We start from the raw sequence: 17,813 nt of genomic DNA on the forward strand, positions 1-17,813 counted from the left end.
GTGCTGGCCCTATGGCTGCCATCTACTCCGGGATTTACCTGAAGCTGAAAAGCGCCCAGACTCCGTGGGAGGACAAGCTCAAGCTAGCCCGTTTTGCGTGGATTTCTCACCAGTGCGTTCTTCCTAATAAAGAACAAGTGAGTGCTGCTTCGTGCTGAACAGCGACAGGAAAAAATATTCCCAATAGTTAATTGCTTCTGAGGATGAGCTGATGGGTAAAATCCGGATCTCGTTGCTTGGGGTTTTGCCCCGAGGCGCAGTGCGAGTGCGGCTCCGAGGGTGAGCTGGGGAGGGCTCTCCGCTTCTGCCCGGCTGTGTGAAATGTTCTCATAAGACCATCTTTCAAGTGGCTTCAGCAGAAGGATCTGCATTAGGGCAGGAAGAGTCTTGTAGAGAGGGTGGTGTGTGTGTTCAGTCTCACGGACAGATGGGGAACCATTGTCTTCCCAGCTGGCATTAGCATGGCTTGTTATATCGGATACGGGATAAAGTCAGGTGCTTCTGGTCGTAGTTAAGAACAAGAACTTCAGGGTGGGAGAACTGCCTGTAGCTACACAGTGTTTCCTGGTGCTCTAAATTTATGCACATGGAAGGAGTGCACTCTGGATTCATGGGCATCTCTTTCGGAGATGCTTGTAACCCACCCTCTCCACTCAAGTCTTTTGTTTTAACCCTGTTTTCTGAAGGTCTGTTCAGTGTTTCCCCGAGTGAGGGGTGTCTTGTGCTGCTTCTCCAGCCTGATGGTCTTGTGGAGTGTAGCATTCACACCATCAGAGATCAATATTCTGAGTTCCTGTTATTTCAGTTACTTAGAATATTAGAGCTAGCCATACACCATCATTTTATTTTGAAATCAAGAATTTAAATTAATAGGTTTCAACCTTTTCCAGTTTTTACATGTCTAAATTCCTAGGCCTGGATTTCTAAGTAGTAAATTTAAACATACCAAGAGGAGGATGTGAAAGGAATACCAATTGTCAGAAAGTGAACACCCTCTGGTTCTTTAAGTTCTGATTTAAAAGACTATGTTTGCTAGTCGGTATTGGCTGTCAGAATTATACCCTGACAAAAGGGCCTTAGGATGTTGACTCCTGAAAGCTGTCCTGGGAGGGGGTGGGGGAGCACAGGGCCAACACTGGATTTAGAATGAAAGCTCTTAGGAATTTAGGTCTTGGTTAAGACCTACAAGGATGGACTTCTCTGCTCATTCGGAGCCTGTTCTGCTTGGATGTAGAGCAGTTCTCAAGGCACGTGTGCTGTAGTTGTGAAGAGGTACCACTTTTGTCTTGTTCGTGCGTGGGGGTTATTAAAGATTACTTCTTTTCCCTTTTGTTAACAGGTCTTACTTGATTGGGTAAGCCATGCGTTGGTTTCATACTACAATAAGAAACCTCAAGTGGAGGATGAAGTTGTTGAGAAACTCTGGGTGTATCTAGACAATGTTATCCATAGTAGAAGACTACAGAATCTCCTAAAGAGTGGGAAGACAATCGGTCTCGGTTTTTCAATTGCACAGGTAACTAAAACTGTGAATTTTTTTGTAACATGCTGGATAGCAGTGCATATCTTCTACAGTACACAACTCTTCCTCACAGTGTAGGGTGTTATGTGAAATATATAATAATTAATCTGATGGCTTTTAGGACTGCTAATAAAAAATTCTCTGTTTCTGTACTGTGACACAATTTGTATTTGTGCAACACTAAGGCTGAAAATGGCAGAGCATTCTAATAATAACCTCAAAGTTAATCTTCCTCTCTGTCTTCTTCAAACTGTCAGAGAGTGAACTGGTTTAAGTATTTCAATAGGTAAGTAAAGGCTCAGTTCCATGCGTTGCTGTTCTCTATTATTTACTGCTTATGTTGTCATTTTGCCTGGGAGTCTTGAGGGGAGAGAGATTTTCCCTCACCATGGGGCTGATCAGTGTGTTTGGCTTGAGTACCAGTGCAGTGTGACGTGCTGCTCAGCCGGACCCTGCAGCTTCTTATGATAACTCTGAATGGTGGTGGCGCTGAAGCATTATTGATCTTAATCATATCATTGTTTTAGCCTCAGGTGAAAGCGAATGGGGGAGACTTAAGTTACAGTTTAGAACTGAACCAGAAACTGTAACTTCTTATTCAACTTCCCGGTTACAGAAATAGCAGAATTTAGTGTATGGCTGCAAAGGCAGTCAAAATGGCTGGAAAAAGTGACTCTTGTAGTTGTGATCTGGTTGGAAGGAAGCAGGAAAAAAGCTGTCTTTACCTGCAGAAATTGATTTGTGAAGTACAGAGAATTGTTTGGATGAAATTTGTGCTTCAGAGATGTTACATAGAAAGCGTACACAGAAAATTTAAACATGGTGTGGGTGTGAAACCTGTCTGGCTGAAATTAGGTGAGAGGTACAAGGACAGAGGTGGTAGAGGGTCCAGTGGAATGAATGTAAGGATCTATTTTACTCCAGTGGGGATTGAGCTGAGGAAATGAACTGTCCACTCCTTAGAGGAGAAGTTGAGGTTTTTAACTCTGGAATAGAGGCAGTTTTGTAAATTGTTACTGAATTCGTTTACTGACAAGTTTATCTGGAGGTGAGAAAAGGAAGCAAATAAAAAGGGAATAGATTATCTGGAGGTGAGAAAAGGAAGCAAATAAAAAGGGGATCAAAGGAGAAAACCGTAGGAGAAAAGGAAGGAAAATGCAAGTTCAAGTAAACATTAGTTCTTCTGTGTATCCCTCAAAGAGGAGAGAGAACAGTCCTTCACGTTCCAGATATCAGCACAGGAAACTGTCTCTTTTTAAAATATGAAGATAATATTTAGTCATGGACATTCTTACAGAGTAAGCTTTCTGCATCAAAGGTAGGAAGTGTGTTGTGTGTGGTTTTTTTGTTGTTTGTTTGGAACATAATTTTGGGGACCTTGCAGAAAGGGAGGAAGTTTATCCCTACTTCCTTTCTGCAAGATCAACTGTTAGGATCAAGTATGGATGGTCTTATGCTGTTGTGCCAGTAGCACACATATTGAAGGAGGGCTTCCACACTCATCCTTTGGTGCAAACAAATGCAGGGACACTGTTCTGACCAAAGGAGCTTCTAGTTTGAGACCCACAATACAAGAGGCCCAACAAAAGCTTTTGTCAGCCTTCTTGCAGCCAGAACTCACAGAAGGTGGTGTTAGTTCATTATGATGAGCTTTATCTTTGTGTGCAAAATTAACTGTGAGTTTGGTTTGTTTTTGTTTTTTTCCCAATCTTCAGGTCATAAATGAGAGATTATCAGAGGCCTGTTCTCAGAAAACACAGCAAAACATTGGCACAGTGCTGAGTTGCTCCAGTGGCATTCTTTCTACTCCTTCACTCTCCGTCATTTATACAGCAAAGTGTGAGCTCTTGATTGATCTCCTCAGCAAGCTGTCCAAGCTGGCATGTCAGCAGCTGGCGTCCGATGACACCGTGGGCTCCCAGGTGTTCAACGTCCTCCAGCTTACCTTTGCTCAGTACCTCCTGATCCAGAGGCAGCAAACCAACCCAAATCGTGTGTTTGGCCAGGTGACAAGTCACTTGCTCCAACCATGTCTGCTCCTGAGGCACTTGCTGACTGTGAGGAGCTGGACGCAAGCAGATGACAACCATGTGCGTCAACACCTGAGCAGGGAAATCCGAAACCAAGTAGAAACTTTGCTGCAGGCTGGGTTATTCCAGCCTGAGCTTTTCTCATCCTACAAAGAGGAGCTGCTGCGAGAACAGGAACTCCAGGAGAAGAAGAAAGGAGCTTTGAAAGGTCATTTGCTACCAGTCAACACTCTGCAGACCAAGCTGGGCAGTGGCTTTTGTGAACCTGCCCTCCATGGAGCTGTTGTGGCTGGGTCCGTGTCCCTGCTATATAAGCTCTTTCTGGACTCATACTGTAAGGCAGAAAACCACCTTGTGTGTTTCCACATGCTCAGCAGGCTTTTTGGCTGTCTCAGGCTCTCTGGCCTACAGCAGGGTGTGAGGGAGGATATGCTTTCTCCTGCAGAGTGGAGCACAGAGCTGCTTGCTTTGGAACAGCTTCTGAATTTGGTGCTCAGCAATGATATCTATAATGTTGCCAGTGACCGTATCCGGCACAAGGAGATACAGTTTGGGTTTTACCGCAAGCTAGCACAGATTTTGATTAGTCACTCCCAAGCTTCCATCCCTGCTTGGTTCAGGTGTCTCAAACTCTTGATGTCATTAAACCACCTTATAGTAGAGCCAGACTTGGATGACTTAGTGGCCTCGGCTTGGATTGATGCCCAGGTCTCTGAGCCACGCATGAAGAAGCCCCAGGAGGCTCTCATCAGCACCATGTTTCAGACTTACTCCAAGCTGCGACAATTCCCACGGCTCTTTGAGGAGGTGCTGACAGTCATTTGCTGGCCAGCTGCTGATGAACTGAGGCTGCCTGTCTTCTCTGCGGGCCTGACTGTAAAGCTTCGTGAGTGCCTCCTTGAACTGCCGCCCAACCAGATTCTGGACATTTTGTGTCTCTTTGTGGAGAAATGCCAGACCCTTATTGTTCCTGCTGTTGAAGGGTCAGCTGACATGGCCTTGAAGCTGCTGTCAGTGAGCTCGGTGCTGCACGCTTTTCTGTTCAACATGAGGAGCCTAGACGATGTCACTCCTTCCCCTGTGGTCCTTCGCACTCAGAGTCTGCTGGCAAAGATGCAGAAGGGAATAATTCAGCCACTGATGGAGCTGCTACAGGCTTCTAGAAGAGAGGAAGAGAAGTCAGACCTTTGGCTAAGAAAAGCCAGTGACTCTGCTCTCCTACTTGTTTACACTTGGGTTGAGGTAGACACTTTGTTTGGTGTTAGCTGCAGTAAGTACGTGTCTCCAGCAGCTGAAGTTGTTGGTGCTGTTACTGCGTCTGCTGCAAGGCACGGGGGCATTTCAGCTTTCCTTCCTGGTGTAGAGGAGCAGTGCTGGGAGAGAGTCATGGAACTTGCAAATAGTTTTGCCTCCACTAGTAAATATTGCTTAGAACTGCTCACACTTCAGAAAATGAAGATGATCTTAATGCAGACCAGAGCTGACTTAGAGGCCTTGCAGCATGCCGCAGCTTTCATCCTGGAGTCTGGGAGATCCAGCATAAGCAGGGGAGAATCTGAGCCATGGGATGGAGATATCAGCACCATAAGTGATCTCACTTACCCCACGGCCCACTGGCACCTCATCATCTCCAACCTGACTATCCTGTTGCCGTATATTTCCCTGAAAGATGTAGAGTACATTGCAAATGTGCTTCTAGAGACGTTAGCATTGGCCAAAGCTCAGGAAGCTGACACAGACCTGGAGCCTTCCATCAGCATTGTAAAGATATCTCTTGGTTTGATGCATAGCTCCTTTCTACCAGAAATGAAGATCCTGCATTGTGCTTTTCTGACAAGTCTTATTCATCAGTTTGCTGGGGTGCTGCCCTCTGCTGACAGGGATTCAGCAGATCTGCCACTTCAACACCTGTCTGCAGGTAATATCCCTTGGCACGAAGAAATCCTGGCTCCTTTCAGACCTGTCGACCCGTTGGAAGCACCATCAGAAAACAAACTGCTGAAGGATGAGCTCAGCTTGTCTTGGAAAACACTGGAGAAAGTTGCCCAATGTATGGGGTTGCTAGCAAAAAACGGTTGCCCTGTTGTCCTGAAAGAAAGTCAGCTGGAAAGCTACTTGGATTTGCTAGAAATTGCTTCTCTTCTGAAACTAGATAGTCTTCTTCCCTCTGACTGTACCCGGTGTTTTCTGGTGCTGCTGTCCCTGCTAGCCAATACCAGGGCTTGTGTCTCTTGCAGCAAGCTGTTATTGCTGAAGTTTTTAAGTACCTGCTTCCACCTCCTGAGGTGCCTGCAAGCTGGCAGGAATGGCTTAAGGTGTTTCATGCCAGCGATGTTCTTGAGGCTGTCATGACCTCCCAGCTCACAGCTAGCAAATTCTTCACTGATGTTTTGACTGTTCCTGTTTGGGCACAGTATCTCCAGGAAGTCCAAGCCTTTTTGGAAAGCTTTCTTCAGATGATCATTGAAAGAAGACAAAGTGTGAGGCTCAACTTGGAAAAGTTCATGGCTTTCCTGATGAGCTGCAAGCCAGACGTTGGTGCAGCCAAAAGCAAAGGCTGGAAAAACTGGAATCCCGCAGCTGGGCAGTTACTGCTCATGGCATTCACCACACTGTGTCATGTCGTCACACTCTATCTTCAGCAGCTGCCAGAAAAGAAGCTGCAATCTGCAGATGTACTGTCTGCTCTGTTGGAGCCAGTAGTTCTCCAGATGGTCAGAACTGTTGAACACGGTCTTCAGAGTAACAACCCAAACAAGCCTTTGCCTGTAGCATTCATACCATCTGTCACTGCTCTTCTCAAAGCAGATCTGAGCCATGCTGTCAAGAAGGGCTGGCAGAAGGAGCCCAGTGGGTTTTTGGAGCAACCCCGTATTAAACTGTACCAACAGTTTTACTCTCAGATACTGAGGGAGCTGTCTTGCGCAGGAGGTAACCTGCAGTTCCTTCAGCCTGCATTGCAGTTCCTAACGGTCTTCTGCTCAGTGCCAGAACTGTATCCTGGAAAACAAACTGCAGTCATGGTTGTTTTTGCTGTAAAAAAGCTTCTCGCTGGTATGAAAATTCCTTTTCTCCACTTTCTTTGCTAATTTTGCAGCACAGAGGCGAGTTAAAAGGCATTTAGCAAAACCTACAGCTTTTCTAAAAGTCTTTTTTTCTATTTAGTTGTGTTAAAGCAGCAGGCTATCCTTCTGTGAATGCATAACAGGAAAATTTTCAAGGAGGCAATGTTGTGGTACCTGAACCGCAGCCACCATCTAATTTGGTAATGATCTTCTCCTGGAAGATGCAAACATCTTAATAGTTGAGGTCCTCAGTTACCCATCCCTGTAGAGCGTTTTGACAGGAAGGTGGTAGTACCTCTGTAGGGCTGAAGGTGCAGTGTCCTTCTGCTCATGTAGTTGGTATAGTGGGCACCCCTGAAGCAGCTGATGTGCAGCAGGTCAAATTATCTCACCTGAGGATTTCGGAGGACCTTACAGTAAAACACTCATCTGTTTTTCTATCTGATAGGCAAGGTTATAAAACAGTGAAAATCACTTAACTGTTAAGGATGCTGAACACCCGCAATTCTGATAAAGTCTGTGGGAAGTTGACAGATCTGTCCCTTTATCCCCATCAAATAAAGAGCCAGGGCTAGAAATGACATGAAAAACCTCTCTTGCCCGCTGGGTGACCTGATGGCTCCTTTATATTGTCTCATATACAAAGCGAGATGAACTAAACACAGTGTAGACATAACTGTTCTCTGACTTCTTGGAACAGTTGCAATTTGTTGAACTTATTACTAATGTGCTCTAGTGCAGTGGTCTTCAAACACTTTTGATTGTGCATACCTATCGGTAAAAAAAAATAAATTGAGCATACAGCCGCAACATATGTTTATTTATAAATTATATGCATGTGTTATTCTACTAGTATACTACGTACATTACAAAGCATACGCCAAAAAAAGTTTAAAAACCATGATACAAAGATGAAGTAAACAGTATTTTTACATTTTATTTATTAAAGATATTTTATTACTGCACCCCAGTGGATTGTCTTGTGCACACCCCACTTTAGAGGCTACTGCTCAAGTGTACTACCGTCATGATGTCAGTGTTTATATTGGCATTAATGTTAAGAACAGAGCACAGCTCTCCATGGAAAATCTGATCTTGAATTTGCGCAGTTGAGTTTGAGCTGCAACTTGCACATAGGTACAGGCTTAGTCTGTCTCTTCGCTGGCCTGCATTTGAATCCTTCAGTGTTGTGGAGTTCAGTGAGGGCACTGAGAGCAGGGATTTCACACTAGAACAAGGGACTATAAGGACGTCTCAATAGCTGTAATTTTTTCTGTTGACTTTTCTCTCTCTTATCCTGTGCCTCACTTGTCTAAGACTGGTAAAGTGCTTTAGCCTGGAGACATAATTAACCACTGTAAAAAGCTGTAAGAATTTCTGATGAATAAATATGCATTAAGGTGAAATATGGATTCCCGTTGAAGAAGACTTTGTCATTGCCACAGATCCTGTGGATACATGTGGAACTAAAAAACAAGCCTTCAGAATCAATTCAGATATAAGCTAGTTCAGGACTGTCTATGTAGTAATGATTAAGTGGGGAGTGTGACTTATGATCAGCAGAGGCCTAAACTTTGTCAGGTTAATACTTTTGTGACTTGTGCTGGCTCTCTGGCCAGTATTTGTAGTAAAGCCCTGTGACTTGTTTAGCCTACTCCCTTGGCTTGTACACATGCTTTGTGGTAATAGTTCCATACTACTGAAGGCTTTTTATTGGTATGATGATTGCTCTGTGAACCCTAGGGTAGGAAATATTTGAGAACAGCAATTCATTGCACTAGTGGGAAGGGAGGTAAAGGGAAAGCATGGGGCCCTCCATGCATTTGAGTGTTAAAGACACCCACAGAGCTGTTTTAAGGTTTGATTTGCCCTGTTCTTACCTGTGGAAGTCCCTATCTCAGGAATTGATTAAAACATGCTTGTATCTGTTGAATATGCAGGTCCTGCAGTCACAACCCAAGTGATCCGAAGTATGGAGATGGAGCTGACAGGGGTGCTTGTCCAGCTGCTGGGAAACTGCTCTGCTGAGGAGTTTTATGCCATAATGAGGCTGGTGCTGCAGGGACTTGAAATGAGGAATGTTTGGCAACAGAAGGCTAAAGTAAGGCATGAGCTTAGTTTATTGTCAACTTCTTTCTTCAGTTTCCTGTGTCTTGAAAAAATTTTGTTGGCTGAATGGCATCTGATAAATATTTTTTTCCTCTTCTTGCTTTATGTTCGGTGGTCAGGTCAAATTAATTTACATGGTTAAGGGCTTGGTGATGGTGCTGAGAAGTGTTCAGGATATAAATTGAGAGAGGTGGACAGATCATGGAAACGTACTGGAAAAACTGTCTGTCCAGTTTAAGGTGTGAGCAGTCTTAATTCTGTGTATTGTCAACAGAAATCACACAGCTGTGATGTTACAGGCCATACTGAGTTTTTTTTTTCTACTTGCTAGTCAGAGCTTTTGCACAACAGATACTAGCAGTCAGTGAGTTTAACCACAGTTTGTCTGTGGCTCTTCTTAACAGGGTTAAAGGCACTTTTAGAAATGCTGGCATTTTTGAGTGACCTGAAATTGCACTTGTGCCTTTGGTATTTGTCTCTGTAAAGGCTTTTACTCTGTAATAACCAGATACCACTTAGTAGCTTTTTAAATACTATGCCTTTTTTCCAGAGCAGCTTAAGCAGCAGTGGTGACGTTTGGAACGCTTTTGGCAAAAAAGCCAGCTGTACCCTCCATAGAAAGCTCAGTGACTTGAGAATGAAACTTGGATTAAACTTGGGGGTTTATCTGTCTCTTATTTGTCAGAAAGAGACATAGATGTGCTACATCAATTCTTGATATGTATTTTTGAAAGTCTATCTGGAATCCCTGTACTATGCATGTAATTCCTGCCACCTGAATATAGCTTGTAATATGTTTCTTTTATCAGTCTGTCATAACAGACAGCAAGAAAAAAACCCCTGCTGCCAAATGCAGCATTTTTAATGTACAGTATACTGGTGTCCCTGTATTCCCCTTGCTTCCCTCTGTTATCTAGTGGCAGTTGAAGGAGAAGGCTTTCCTTTCTCAAAAATCATGTAAGCCTTTTTGTACAGTAAGTTGTTTCTAAAATAAATGTAGCGTGCATTACTTTTGGGCAAGTGCTGCTCAGCATATTAAATTTTGTTGAGGTGCTGCTTACTTCACTATTTCCAAAGAGATCTGTTGGTGGGAGGACTTTTATGTGTCAGGGCTCTGGTAACGCTCAAAATTGCCACTGCCCTTGAAAGAGCTCTTCTGTACTTGAAAGGAGCCAGTGCATCTTGTGCTGTGACTGATCATCAATCTGCTTTTTGCAGGAGGTATTGTCAGCTGTTACACTAACCAAATTGTTGCTCAGCTGCCCATTAAGTGGAGACAAAGAGAAAGCTTTCTGGTTTGCCAGCCCACAGATAATCACAGCCTTAGCTGTAAGTATCTCTTTAGTGTAATTTCATTACCTACCTATGCCTTTTATTTGTTGGAGTCTGTAGTGGACACATCTAACATGCACAGGGGCATACAGGAACAAAAAAGTTGTGGATACTAGACAAATCCATACCAGGTTCACCTATAGTTTTTTGTCTAGACCTTCCTCTCCTTCTTCAAGTAAGTATTTTCCTGTGAGTGCAATGTGTAGGTCATTCATTTCTTACTGTCAGTAGTTTTCTGGGACTGCACCATGTAATGTGGAGCTTGGGAGAAACTTGTTGGTCTGCAGAGAAGAGAATCTGAGTCTTCTCTCCTTCCTCTTGTCCAAAGGAGAAGGTAACTGTCAGCTGCATGTTGCAGCAGAAGCCAACAACAGCAAAACAAAAAGAAAAAAGTGCTCATATTAAAAAAAATATAATATAAATTCATGGAGTTATGAATAGGAAACTTAACTAAAAGTAACCAAACCCAGGATTCCTGTCCTTCGTTTGTACCACATACAAACCTAGTGATGTAGGTTTTTCTTCTCTTGTGGTGATGGTGTCTCTAGACCAGAATTTATCAGAGATTGGCTCTGCAGTGCCTGAGAATCTTGAGCATGCAATTTCTGCCTTTTTTTGGTAGGTCTCCTTGCTTGTAAAGGAGAGAACTGCATCAATGCATTCATTAAGGAGATACAAAGAGGTGCTGGTTGTCAGGGGGCTGGGGAGTAGTTGTAATTCCACACTCGCAGCAGTGCTGGCTTGAAATGCATCCTATGCATCCTTGCCCTGGGTACACTTGCATGAAAACGTCCAAAGTGCAGAAGTCTGCCTGCCAGTCCACCTGGCACCAGTCTAGTTCTGTTGACTCAAGTTAGAGCACTATTGTTCTCTGTTGTGCAAATGCTAGTGATGGGTGGCTAATGCACTACTCCATATCTGTTCCTGTCTTGTAGATGCAAACCAAGGAGGCCTGTCAGGACCAGTCACTGATTTCCACCATAGTTGTACCTATTCTAGAGACTGTAGCAGCTCTGCTAAGGCAAGGAGAAGGGGTTCTCTTGAATCCACACCATGTGGCATTGGCATTCAGCATTCTCCTAACAGTCCCTCTGGATCATCTGAAGACAGAAGACTATCGTGGTGTCTTCCTGGGAGTCCATGAAGTGCTCTTCTCTATTGTGCAGTGTCATCCAAAGGTATATCTGAGAGGGGCTGGGAGGAGGGGAAAAGGTAGAAGGAACCAATACAGAGGCCAGTGATGAGAATTCTTTTTTAATAGTGGTTTTGAAATAATTTGTTCTGATAGTATGAAAGTGCTTTGTACCGCTTGTCATTTAAAAGGCAGGGAATCTCACTTAATTTCAGTTGCTCTCCTGCTTTGTTTTATTCCTGCATTGTTGGTCTTTGGCAGCAGATTGCTTGTCAACATCTGATGCTAGATTAGAATAAAACTTTCCCTTTTTTTATGATTGATCTCTAGGAGCACAAATGACTTAGGCTCTAGGACCTCATTCCTACTAGAGATTCTGCAGTCCTTTGAAAACAAGGCTTAGACATGTTAGAAGTTGGTGACCTTCAAACATTCTACCATCCTGGTGTTCTTGCCAGCCTTGTGGCATGGGAAAGTGAAGACATGCCAGGACTTGCACAAGGCTGGAGATAGTCCTACGTGGAATATGTAGGCAGAGGTGGAAGAAAAAAGGAAAGGAGCGTCATGCATTTGTATTGGGACTGAGAGTGAAGAAAGTTGAAGATGGGGAAATGGCAAATTCTAAAAGCAAGGCTGAAATGCCCTTACAAAAACCCTGTGGTAGAAAGCTGTTTATCCAGGCTGTTTTTACACAGTGATCTGTTATGTTACTGGACTCTGTGTTCTGTGAATCTGTCTGGCTACACAGGTTCTCTACCAGCAAGAACGAATTCCCTAGATATTAGGGTAGTAAATCAAATGCTGCTTTGGAGAGATGGAGTAACTCTAATGAGATGTTTACTTTTTATTTATATTTTAATATGGCCAGGACTGCTGTCCTGCTCCAGGATTCTCATGTGCTACACACTGTATGGATGTGGAATGAAAAGAGTCTCTGCTCCTGACAGCTGTATAAGCTATATAGTTTCCTTCGCAGGAATTGATTTTCATCAGATTCTGGGGTGGTGTACCTCTAGCCTCTCCACTTCCTTTACTATGTAATCTCAGACATTTTTATTTCATGTCTTTGCAGGTGCTGTTGAAAGCGGCACCATCTTTTCTGAACAGTTTCCATCGCCTTGTTGTTTCTGTCATGCATGAAGGACGTCAGAAAGGAGACAGAGGTACCATATTTTTTCCACTGTATATACGCACTGTAATTCTGTATATTCTAGAAGAGGAGATGCAGAACAGGGCAGTCTGGCACCAGAAGCAAAGTCCTCAAAACCTAGCCATTGAAACCATTAGCCCTGTCTGTCCTTTATGTAAAATTGAGGATGGGCTTTGTAGTATTGTGGGCTTATGAAAATAACTGGGGGTCCTGTGGAGCTGCATCCAGACAGTGCTGCCTTAGGTAAGTAATGTATTCTTCACGGACTGGCTGGCAAGTAGACAGGAACCGGTAAGGCTTGCTGTGCCCAATTTCTGCTCTTCCTATCAACCTCTGGGCCTGAAAGCATGGTGGCTGTGAGCTCTGGTGATACATGCTAGTATGCCTGAGCTGTAGGCCCGCATAGATCCTACTAAGTGGAGCTTCTTGAGACTGGAGCTGTGTTTACTACAGACCTGAATTGTGACCATTCTGTGCTGAGAATAAAGCTTTGATAAGAAAAATAAGATAAAATGAGCGAGCTGGTGTTGGCTTCATGTAGTTCAAGAATCACATGGAGGATTGGGTGATTCTTTGTTTTTTTCCTAACCTTAAATGCCAGACTGAAACTCACTTTCTGTTTTAGGCAATGCAGATGAGATTGAAGTTATACTGAAGTGTGCACACTTGGTGGAACGGATGTATACTCATATAGCCTCAGAAATGGAGGACTTTACTGTGTTTTCTGCTTTCATTGTGGCTCAATATGTGACTGAATTGCAAAAGGTAATGTGTTCTCATCTGTCTTGAAAGTGCCATGGTATTGTGCTGGCTCTAGAGTTCCTGTTCCAAAGGCAGCTGTGTTAGGTTTTGTAAAATCTGTGAAGTTATAAATGCCTCATGGGGGTACAGGTTTGATCCGGACTCTGTTATTTTGAGCAAGAGTTTCTGAGAATCTTTCTTACCCAGCTCCTGAAAACTTTCTAAAGTGTGAGCTGTAGTTTTTTAAAGCAAAGAAATGCAATGCCTGTTCTGTAAAAAGAACTGCTTTGCTTTTTTCTCATGTTGGGTGATGTTTTTGCTTCATGTGGTAGTTAGGTTCTCCCAGCTAGTTTCAGTTGTCCAGGATTGATAGAAGTTAGGTAGGGCCTTGTCTAGCAAAGTAACAGAGAAAAATTCTCCTGGAAAATGTCTTTTAATCTGGTCTAAATGAGTAAGTGAATGGAGAAAATGTTACCAAGCTGGAGAATTGTTATCTCCTCAGTAATTCTCCTTCTGTACCAAAGATACCGTTATCATCCTTGCTGAAAACAACTACTTCTACTGTTATGAATGCCAGAGCCAGGTCAGTAGCTTCTCACATACAGACCTAAGTTCAAATTGTCATTCTGTTCAGCCTAATGGATGTAGGGTTTGAATGCTGCTTGTGTTGGAAGTACCTGCAAATTGATTATTTGTGGCTCTGGCCTGGGTATGGGCTAAAATACAAAAAGGAATTTAAGTCTTTGATTTTAGGCTCTCTTACCACAAAAAATGTCCTAACTGGTGCTATGTTTTGGAAGGATTGGGGTGTAACCGGTGTAACTAACCATGAAGGTTGTTATGTAGCTTAAACTCAGCTGCCTTCTCCGTTGCCCAGCTTTTTTCCAAGGTTTGGGAGCAAAACAATGGGGTATGTCAGGTTTTAGCCATGTTATTTAGTGTTCCTGGTAAGCTGGTTATTGTTTACATAGTAAACATAGTTGAACAAATACTAGGGACAAATTACTGGTAAGACTGCTTCTGCTTTATTTAACTGTCTCTGAACTCTGGAATCTGTTCATCGCTGAATGTAGAGCCTTTACTCAGAAAGCCTGACTTGAATTGTCAAATGACCTTTCCCAGGTGAAAGGACACTTACTCAGTATTAGCAGTGTACAAAGTCTCATGAGACTTCCAGGAAAGTTTTGTGCAATACTTATCACTGGCAAATGGAAAGTGATGGATGGTAGCTGAAAGCACGGATTGGTAATGTATGCATGGAACCTTTGGGCGTGGAAAGGGGAATCGATGTGGTGAGCCACTGGACACTGTGACAAATGGGTGTTTTCTGTCTGGCAGAACAGATAGATCACAAGTAGGAGATGATTTATTTGCTTATGAGGCTGGTGAGAATTGATGGATATCAGAGGAAGGGGAGGCCTCAGCATGCCTCTCTGAAGGGGGCACATACACATCTTTCATGTTGCTCTGCAGAGGGAGAGAAAAACTCCTTTAACCATTCATCTTTTCTGAGTCCAGATCAGTGGCTTTCAGCCTGTGATCTGAAGACCCTGGGGGCCCGTCAAAGGTAACTGAGAAAAACGTGTTGGTAGATTAAATCTTTATATGGGCACCTGCACACTTACTGGAACCCTTTTAAGGGTCTGCGAACTAAAACTGATGAAAGCTACTGGCCTGAACATCACTTACTCATTAAGTAGTTGTGTAACAGTTCCCTCAGTGCTTCCTCTTTATAGTGGGAAGTAAAATATCCTTGTGAATTATTTTGTGTTAATCTAGAAAGATTCCTTGGTGGAGTGGGTGGCATCTATAATCTCTTTCATACTGTTGACAGTGCTTTTCCCTTCTTGTCTATGAGCTGTTGCTTAATTCAGCAATAGTGAAATACCTCTTCACACGTCTAATGTCTCACATCAAGAGCTCTGTAATACTTAACAAATTGGTTGTGCTAACTATACAGACCATAAAACACAAGCATAATAAACTGCCAGCCAGTAGTGGCAGCTGTTTAAATCTTTGGTTCTGCTTCCCACAGTGTTATTGGAAGGTGTTTACAGGAAACTGCACTCCAAAGCAAGAACAGCCCAAGCAAGGCATGGGTCTAGATTAATTTGTGATGTAAGGGATGCAGTTCCATTAACTGCAGCTCTGAGGTATCTGCTTATCCCAAGTGGGACATCTGGTCTATCTTCTCAATAGCTGTGGGTTTGCTGGTCCTCCTTCTCTGCAGTCATTTCTCTGCCCTAGGAAGGGAGAGGCCAGCCCAGTGCATTCACTGGGAGTTGTGGTACTCAACTATTCTGTTACTTTAGTGCATGATGTAGGGAGAAATAACATCTGTTATAAACCAGCCAATAGATCAACTGACATGGAGGGGAAAAATGTCAAACTTTTGGACATGTAAACTCATCAGGGTCACAGTTCCAAAGAAAGGCTTATGTGCCTTAATGCCTGCTCTGTGTTTTTCCCAGCTGTGTTAGCAGGTCTAGTAAAATATATTAGCTGTTTTACATTTAGGGCAGAAAGAGCGTAGGAACCTGTCACAGTGATTAGGAGTGCACTTCATTAGTGGAAAGTTTATTAGTTGCCTCAGGAAGAAAGAAGTCTGAATTTTAGTGACAGCTTTTTATGTAATTTTCATTAGGCCTGGAGTGCAGAGGCTTAGGTCTGGAGGCATAAAGCTAATTTTGGGATTCAGCAGAGATAAGATGATGTTCTGCAGCAGAAATAACGATTATGCCAGAGGCCAGCACCACCTCAGGCAATAAAGTATTTAGCAAGTGATTGTGAGCACGGGACAAATTCTGGTTAGCTTGGAGCACCAGAGGGCTCTGGAGTCAGCACTGATGTTCCTGGTTGTAGTGGTGGTTCTACTAGTTGTGTGGTTGAGCCGGAGTAATGGCAGGAGCAGGACACTTAGTCCTGAGTCTTTCATCATATTCCTTCAATTTTCTGCATGATATCAGGCAAGGTACCTGATTTCTGATGTTAGATCAAGGAAATGCCCATCTCCTGAGCTTTATTCTTTTCCTTTTTTTATTAGGGCTTGTAAGTTGAAGTCCTCAGATACAAATTGTTAGATAAATATCAAGTTGTTAAGTGATAAGTTAAAATTGACTACCCAATGTAAATTACAGAGTAGCCTGAAGGAAGTGCTTATTTGAAACTGAAACTTAGTAGCATACAGCTAATAGGAGACATACAGAATCTACTGAAATGTGTAATCTGGGGCAAGTATTTTAGTGCTTTTTAATTACATTTTTTCTGCTGAGGAATTCTCATGTGATTCATGATCACTGTCTGCCTCCACAGGGATGTGTGTAGTAGCACTCTTATGCATTTTATTGCAAAGGGTGTGCTTGTTCTGCAAAACATGTTTGCAAAAATCAGGAAAATATTGCACAAGTCAAAAATCTTAGATTTTATCTAATGGACTGTTCCAGATGGTCTGATGCACTGGGTAACATGTCAGCATTTAGTGTATACTGACTGTGGAAAGGGTGTTTTCTTGCCTTTTTGTCTTCAAGTTTAATGCAATTTTTTTCTTCTTTGTAGGTGACTTTGCATCCAGCTGTGAAGAAACATCTCACAGAAGGGATATATCACATCCTTGACCTTTGCATTGAACGGGACATCAAGTTCTTAAATGCCTCACTACCAGCAGGTGTAAGAGAGGTCTTTAAGGAGCTGTATAATGATTACAACCACTACCACAAAGCAAAAAAACAGGGAGAGGAAAAGTATACTGCGTGATGAATCCTCCCTGGTGCTGCATAATCTGTAGTGCTCAGAAAATCTTTACTTGCTGTTTGGTTTGGGATGACTAAGTATCGGATCAAATCTGAAGAGGGGTCTGTAAACGTGGATTGCATCTGTCTCCATCCAGCTGGCTTTCATAATGGGGGAATGGGGAACGGTGAGGGAAGATGTGCTGTTAGGTCTGGTCCTGCTGTGTACCACAAATGGCAGAACTGCTGCACCTGTACTGGCCCTGGTGAACTCGCTGGGAGCCCTGGGGAGCTCGCTGCGGTCTGTCAGCAGATGTCAGGCTTCAGGCTTTGGCGCATCATGGTGCTTTTCCGTGGAAGCAATAGTCTGGTGTAGAAGCAAGTGAGGGTTATAACTCCTACTCTTGCTTACGTGGTAAGCAGAATTAAAGCAGTTAAAATGCTTATTTTTGTACCCTGTTATTTTACATTTTGTTACTGAAGAAATTTGTGAATTGTACACTGCTGTGTGGTAGGATACTCTGCCAAACTGTGGAAAAACAGTAAAAAATTTCAAAGTTTGTATCTCTTTGCTTGGTTGGTTTTGTTATTGAGTCCACCACAGGGCAACCCAGTCTGACCTATTGAATTTCCTACCCAACTGAATTATCCTGTGATTTCATGATAATCAAAAAGACTGACCACTTAGAGCTCTGGTCGATTTACTGTCATTATGCAATTGCACTTAGTCATCTGCGCAGTGGTTGCTCTCAGTGAACTTTTTTATCTTGTGACAAATGGTAAGTACCAAGACCTATCCAAGGTCTGAGCTGAGCCTTGGTGCCTTGCATTCACTTTAGGTTAAGAGCAAGCCCTGGACTTACTGCAACTCAGCTGACAGTGATTTAATAAGCTGTGGTAAATTAATCACATTTGAGCCTGTAAGAAGCTTTATCAAGTAGCTCCCTTTCATTAGGTAAATTACAGAAGTTTGTTTTGTTGAAAACGATAGCCACTTTTATGAT

General features: G+C 43.1%; 1 protein-coding gene across 1 annotated transcript; it reads left to right on the plus strand.

Moving 5' to 3' along the window:
* The first annotated feature begins 11 nt into the window (after positions 1-11).
* Positions 12-16,860, plus strand: URB2 (URB2 ribosome biogenesis 2 homolog (S. cerevisiae)). The gene is given in 10 exon segments (XM_010074513.1): positions 12-137; positions 1,340-1,516; positions 3,238-5,857; positions 5,860-6,606; positions 8,558-8,718; positions 9,945-10,055; positions 10,994-11,236; positions 12,263-12,353; positions 12,966-13,105; positions 16,637-16,860. Coding segments are annotated over 10 exon segments (4,614 nt in total). The 3' UTR covers positions 16,835-16,860.
* Positions 16,861-17,813: the final 953 nt, after the last annotated feature.

This window comes from Pterocles gutturalis, unplaced genomic scaffold, assembly GCF_000699245.1.
Source record: "Pterocles gutturalis isolate BGI_N339 unplaced genomic scaffold, ASM69924v1 scaffold23682, whole genome shotgun sequence".
Lineage (NCBI taxonomy): Eukaryota > Metazoa > Chordata > Aves > Pterocliformes > Pteroclidae > Pterocles > Pterocles gutturalis.